This window comes from Micropterus salmoides, unplaced genomic scaffold, assembly GCF_014851395.1.
Source record: "Micropterus salmoides isolate LMB-PRFRI ecotype aquatic unplaced genomic scaffold, ASM1485139v1 Ms_hic_scaffold_21, whole genome shotgun sequence".
NCBI classification, from domain to species: domain Eukaryota; kingdom Metazoa; phylum Chordata; class Actinopteri; order Centrarchiformes; family Centrarchidae; genus Micropterus; species Micropterus salmoides.
This window is the reverse complement of record NW_024041262.1, coordinates 9,591,150-9,598,291: the sequence shown is the minus strand read 5'-3', so window position 1 is coordinate 9,598,291 and position 7,142 is coordinate 9,591,150. Positions and strand designations below refer to the sequence as shown.

Here is a 7,142-nt window from a genome sequence, read left to right as displayed (position 1 = left end):
TGGAAATATCTTGGATGGTTGCCATGAAATTTGTTACATGCATTCACTGTCCGAAGAGGATGCATTGTAATCACTTTGATAACCCAACCTTCCTTCATCTGGTTCATCGTTTCAATTTGGTCCAATACTTTGGTTTATGGCCAAATTGTCCTACTAAATAGGCTATTTGAGGATGATGACATTCCCCTGAGACTTGACTGTACTTTATATTTAGTGCTCCTTAGAAAATTGTGCATGCTAACACACTGAACTATGACGGTGAACATGGTAAACGTTATACTGATAAACATTAGCTGTTTTACTATCATTTTGAGTATGCATATTAGCATGCTGATGTTATTCATTTAGTCCAAAGCACCGCTGCCTACAGCCACTCAGAGCTGCTAACGTGGGTATAGATTCTTAGCCTTCTTACTTTTGCATTCTCATACTAACTGTTGATTTTTTTTGTACAGAAATGGTTCCTAATTCACAATTGTTGATACAGATTAACCGAAGTTTGGCATCGGCATGTTAGAATTGTGAGCATGTTAGCATAGATGTTAGCATTCAGCACAGGTAGACTACAGCAACAATCTGATCTCACAGGAATACGTGAAATGACCCTAGCATGACCGTAGGCTCCTGCCTCGTTTACTTTGTTCACAGTGAGAAACCTTTTCCTCCTCAAATGTAACTGGCTTTACTTGCACCAAACACTTTGACCTCAGATACTCAATATGGTGTCTTCAGTGCAAATATGAGTATTGTCTCAAAAATTATCATAGAGTTGAATAAACACTCCTCTAAAACCGTTTCATCAAACAGATTTCCCGCTAAAAGTAGATTTAGCTATTGTCTATGGTATCAGATTACATTATATTGTATAGCTGTTTGTGCTATTATATCTACTCCCTGTATATTTCAAATACCGAGTGAGTCTAGAACTGTGTGTGCTGATTAATGAAATACTTAATGGACATTTTCATCTATTGACAGCACATACAAGCAGTGCTAACTCAAACATTAATCCTGGCTACATCTTTATATTGCGTTCTACCACATGTGGGGGTTCTAATCTCCGATTTTCCACAATGACAAGTGAATGATACATGCTTTTTCTTATTGTTCTTTCTTTAACTGACACCATTTATTGCATCAAGGCATGATTGCATTTTTAAACAGCTTAAAAAAGTACAAATTAAAATAACATGGTAAGATTAAAGAGTTCATATCAAACTTGATCAATATGATACAATAAGAAAATCTGGCGTTACAGAGTTGAATTTATGTACCTGCTCATCATTTGTCCCCCGCGAAACAACAGAGTTATTAGGTTCTCAAACACATTTTAAAAATCAGATGTGTGAAAACAAACCATACAAATTAAAAAGACCCAAACCAAAGTAATCAATAAGGACAAGGGGAAGTCCATCACCCAGTGACAGAAAACACAACTCTTTTTGTTTTCTTATTAATCGACACAGAAACACCAATGAAATGCATATGCCTTATCAACAAATTTGGCAAAATACAAAATATAATCAACAAATGCCCAGTTTTTTATATATATTTGGAAAGAAAAACGGTATATTTAAGCAAGAAAATGTCAACTTAATTTCAGTGTTGGAGTTGTTCAAAAAGAAAATGATCTGGACAATTAGAGCATATGTGTCACTTTCATTATGGTCAGTAAACTTTAGAAAATATCTTTTCAATACGACACAAAATAAAACTAAACCTCCTGGGGTGAAAAAAGCTTTTCTGCTTTCCTAAAACTGCTGCCTAACAAAGTGCATAATGTTTGATTTCTGATCTGCTCCTCTTTTAGCTTTGCAATACATAACTGTAGACAAATGGCAAATGTTCCTGCCTAGCTTCACGCTATAAACTTTACAGAATATATATTAAAATTGACTATATAACAAAGTCATACATGACTGATTTCTAATCTCAGACTATGAATTTAAAGTTTTCTTATCTCCATTCTTGCTCTGGTAACTGCTCTTTCATCATCTCACAACATTGACAGTTGAGATGAATGGCTGATTTCACTGCATGTTAGTAAAATAAAAAAAGCTTAATGCTAATGTAGCAAAATAGACTCAGGTGAATCTTCTCAGTCCCATAGTGACAGTGCTTGTTTGTTAAGAGTGCCTTGAAGGAGGGTGGTCAGGTTTTCTTCTGTCAATGCCATAAATTCATCAAAAAACCCCAGAGCAACAAATAGCTGCATTTCAATCCAGTTCAGCACTCATTTGAATACATTCTCTTATTACCAGCTGCCGGACATTTGAGCTGTTATAGTTTCAGAAAATCCAACTTAAAGGACAAGAATGTCTTGTTGTCTACACACAGTCAAGTTTTCTTCATTTTTCTTCCATCTGAAGAAACTTGTTAATCCTTCACAGTCCACATCAAACTTTGATTTGGTTTATGAAAATTACTCTGTTGTGTTGTCATTTCATTTTCCGGATATATCAGTGTTGTGCCATGTTACAGACTATTTCCTGTCAATCAGCTGACACCCTTAAGGAAGAAATGGGAGTCTATGCCAGGAGATAAGGCAGTAATCATGTTGCCCAACATATTTTTATAGTCAGATCAATCTTTGTTAGCTGTGTTCACAGTTTCAGTTCAAGATAGATTTGACATTATCATGTTTGTAACAGGACAAGTAAATTTACAAAAAATAAATTACAAATGCAGTTTACTGCAGACGGATTGGAGGGAATGCAGAAGTAACTGGACTGTAGTTCTAACTGTCACCACTGTTATCCTTTTGGGGTTAATATAGGGTTGGACCAGTAACCAGAGATGTTCAGGTCACTCAGTTTAAATAATCAGGAGTCAAGGAAGTTTGGGGTCACAGATAGGCCTCCACTCGTTCCCATGGGTGCATCTCTGTGAAGAATCCCTCGCACAGGCCAAATCCCTGATCCAGAGTCAGAGGTATTGTCTGAGCCTCTTCTTTGATCTCCTCCCAGGGTTGCAGCACCGTCCCCTCAGACTGCTCTGGGAACAGCGTGGAGGGCTCGTCGAACTGATGCAGGTGGTGGTGGCTTTGGAGCAGCTGGTCCTGGTCCAGCTGCTGCTGCGGATGCTGCTGCGGCACATGGAGCTCTCCCATATTGGCTGTGCAATCCATTAAAGCGGCGTTCAGCTCCATGTAACCGTAGGATTGATGGTGGCTCAGGTGCTGGCTCTGACCCATGATGTCCCCTCCTCCACACCACCTCCCCAGCCCCGCAGAGTGCTGCCTCCCCTGCATGGAAACCTCCATCTCGCAGCCCAGGGAGCTCAGCGCTGTGTTGATGTCCAAATCTTCAAAGGTGCTACAGTTCCCACTGAGAACGTCGTCGAACACGGATGCCAGGTCAAAGTCCCCCCTCAGCATGTCTGCTTTGTGGGCCTCTGTTGCCAAAAGAGGAGACTCAGTCAACCTCATTGCCTTGCTGTTGTTTTTAGAAGGCAGGTGCTTCCGTTTGCCGCCCACCCCTTGGTAAGGGCAGCCATCTTGAGTGCTGTGATAACCCTGAACCAGTTTGCTCTGTCTGTGGGTGCCACTGCTGCTGCTGTTGTAGTGGTTAGCAGACATCCTCCTGCGTTTGAAGATGCCATTGACAAACATGTCAGCATACTGTGGATCAATCTGCCAGAAGCCTCCCTTTCCCGGCTCATCTTTCTGTCTGGGGACCTTCTTGAAACACTTGTTGAGGGACAGGTTGTGACGAATCGAGTTCTGTGACAAAGACAAAAACACAAGGATAATTAACAAGATCCCATTGGCATTGAGCACATTTTAGTTAGTCATGCAAAAACTGAATGTGCCAGTTTGTCTTTGTAAGGGAGACGAGAAGAGAGAGAGGGGGGGGGGGGGGGGTATTGTTGTTGTTTGTATAGGAAAGCAAATGTACCTAATGAGGCCTTCTAGTAACATGCAGCTCTGTGCATTTCAAACATGATCAGCTGTGCTTAGCTGCCATCTCTCTCAGGAGCCCTCATTAACACACACATGCACATTAGAGTGCTTTCTCCACCCCATCACCATTCCCCTCAGACAAAAACCCTGTATGAGCACTCTCTTGGAAGATGGAAATTTCTGAAACCCTTGTATTAAAAACCACTTGTCATGGAAATCAGCAAAGGCTGAAATTAGACTCGAATCCTGCTGGAGGTTTTTCAGATTCACACTATGGCTGATGATTTTTGTTTTCCCACACTGATAAAAGAAAGGCCCTGTGGCATAAAGATGTGGTGTCTGATGGTGACACTGGGATCAATTGCTCACCCTTCTATCCCTCTCCTCGCCATTTATCTGACTCATCAATAATAGACAGAGGGTTAGCCGGTCTCGGTTACCTGCCAGCTGGGCTCCGCGTGTCTGTAGTAGCAGAAATTCTCCGTTATCCAGTTATAGATGGTGGACAGTGTCACTTTGGGCTGTTTGCTGGCCTCCATGGCCATGCAGATGAGAGAAGCGTAGGAATAGGGCGGTTTGACTTTAGGGTTGCTTTTGTAGTCGACCTCAATAGGCGGGCTGGCCTGGATGAGGATCTGTGGGTAGCTGTTCGCCGGATGTGTGCAACTGGCGAACCGCGGTGCCGCGGTGGAGTCGCTACCAGAGGTGACGGGGCTCCCGAGGTACGGAGGCATCCCTGTGGCGGCGGTGTCCCCGGCCGGCGGGCTGGACGGAGAGTCGGTGCCACCTCTGGGGAAGCCGAACCGCTTGAGATGCTGCTGGGCGGACGGGCAGCCCGGTCCAGCTCCGTTGGGTCGCTCCGGGTCCGCGCTGAGGATGGAGAAATTCTGGAGCCAGTGGAGGCTGGTGAGGCTGTCGTCCAGGGGGGCAGAGTCGGACCCGGTGACCGGATCCTCCGGGTGAACCGCCAGCCATTTCTCCTTAAACTTGTTGGCAATGTCGGGGCTCGTCAGAACCGGCATCCTGGCTTTGTGCGAGAGCTGAAGGCGGCAGAAGATCGTCAAATCGGCATTTAAAGTTTTGTTTAAATCTTGAGGTCAAAGGAAAAAGCAAAAGAAAACAGTTAGCCAAAAAAAAAAATGCATCTAAATCACCCCCACAGCCAAATATCAAATAAATCGCCACTGAAGAAATAGGCTAGTGTTTGGTTAAAATATCCCAATAATATCCCAACAAGCAATAGCCTATATTAATCCCACATATTGCTAAATGATACGTAATTTCCCTACCTCCGGTGCAGCCTTCTGGAGAAGATCCTGTGTGTGTGCACCTGTTGCAGTCCGTCCCTGCCTCTTCTCTCTAAGGACTCAGCGGCGCATCCAGTCTCTGCGCAACAAGTGCTGCGGGGGGAGGGCGAGGAGCATCCAGCAGCAGCTCATACGGTGGAAAAAGGAGAAAAACGCCACTCAGGACACATCAGTGCCGACTCAGGCGAACGAGACTGTTACTCATTCAAACGCTCGGCTCTGTTTGAGTGTCGGTGGGAGGTCAAGACCTGAGAATGTTTGGAGGTGGCAAAATAAGTCGCTCATAAAGCCCGAGAGACTGCCCACCATCCCTTTAAACGCCTGAAGGGATTTCTGATTGGCTGACTATCCTTGCTTCTCCAGGTTCTGCTTTAACAGCCCTCTCTCTTTCTCTCTCTCCCTTCATGTAGGCTATGTGTATCAGTCACCAACTAACTAACTCACTCACGCACACACAAAAGGGGAGGTGGCACTCAAATGAATGAGTCGAATGAGTGCACTACAGGTTCACTGCAGAGAGAACAGTCAGTGTGTGGTTTATCTGCCTTTAATCATTATCTTCATCCCGGAAACAGGCTGAAATGTGACCTCTGTGTGGTGCTGGCGCTGAGGGGGGAAAAAACGCGCCGCAGGTCCCGCTTGGAGCGCACTTTTGCACCTGCATGGAAAGCAGGCCAATTTAACGGATAAGCCTATATTTACCATCCCTTTTCACTGTGGATTATAGACCTGCAGTTTCCTATTTAAACGTCAAAAGGCAAATATTTTTTAATTATATAGAATCCGTTCTGACATTTATAATCCAGTGGCAATTAAAAAAACAAAAACAAGCCAGATCAGTGATATTGTGTGAAATTTAAAACCTCAGAGTAATAAAGATGTTTTGATTAGGCTATTTAAACAAATGGATTCAATAATGCAAATTTCAACAGAAGAGAATTGGTAGCAGAGTTCAGTCAGCTTGTTTAGATATAGTGAGGTTGAGCTGTCATACATCAGACATGTCATAGTATATCACACAAATATATAAATCAGCATATCCACTATTCCTCTTTAGTGATGGGCTTATAGACTACAAGGAAGCTGAGTTCATTGAGAACAACTACGACGTCCTATAGAGGTTTTTGATTCCCACCTCTTGGTATGGGCAATTTAATGTAGTTTAAACGCCCCACTGATAATGTTTTTTTCTCTGATTGATCTTCTGAAACTATTTCACCAAGCCTGTCAAATATTCACGTGACCCTATCAGCAGGCCTATACCATGTCAACTCAACAAAATGAAATTTGAGGTTTAGAGAAAGAGAAAGAGTGTAAATGGATTGTTATTTGGTATACATCAACACTAATCAGTCACTTTAAATGCCACTTTCGACACAAATTCACGTAAAACTGAAATGGAAGAGGCAATAGTGAATTATGAGCAAACATTGCCACTCAGCGGATTAATACTGCATTGCAGCTACACCAGACTGCCAAACTAAATGTTAAAGGTTCGGTGTGTGAGATTTAGTGGCATCTAGCGGTGAAGTTGCAAATTGCAACCATCTGTCCAGTCTAACGCTGCCCTACCCTATCAAAGAGCGTAGGACAGCTACGGTGGCTTCTGAGACAGCAGAGAGTAGCCAGTCAAGAAATTAGGTTTCTTAAGGTAGATATATTAATAAATTATATTTACTTAATTATTCAGTAAAACCATATGTTATAGTGACTTGGCCACTGACAGATAACATGGAAAATGTAAGCCAAGAGTGTGAAACACTGTCACTGTTTCTGCACCGCAGTCAAATGTATACCACACATTAGATAAAGTTTATACAAACATTGACCAAGGAAACACATTCATTCTCTCTCTGATTATGGACCATCGCCAAAACTGCCTGCCAGCAATAATATCTGGCCCGCCATCAGATTATGGTGCTTTGATAGTGGCA

The 7,142-nt window shown here is 42.8% G+C and overlaps 1 protein-coding gene across 2 annotated transcripts; it reads right to left on the bottom strand.

Moving 5' to 3' along the window:
- Positions 1-1,114: 1,114 nt before the first annotated feature.
- foxj1b (forkhead box J1b) lies at positions 1,115-5,593 on the bottom strand. 2 transcript variants are annotated; one of them, XM_038734966.1, is made up of 3 exons: positions 5,191-5,593; positions 4,342-4,991; positions 1,115-3,721 (listed from the first exon to the last, which is right to left on the bottom strand). In XM_038734966.1, the coding sequence occupies exons 2-3, from the start codon at positions 4,921-4,923 to the stop codon at positions 2,846-2,848; spliced, it is 1,458 nt and encodes a 485-aa protein (XP_038590894.1). In that variant the 5' UTR covers positions 4,924-4,991; positions 5,191-5,593; the 3' UTR covers positions 1,115-2,845. The 2 variants fall into 2 exon arrangements, with proteins under 2 accessions (XP_038590894.1, XP_038590896.1); XM_038734968.1 differs by having other exon boundaries at positions 4,342-4,941.
- Positions 5,594-7,142: the final 1,549 nt, after the last annotated feature.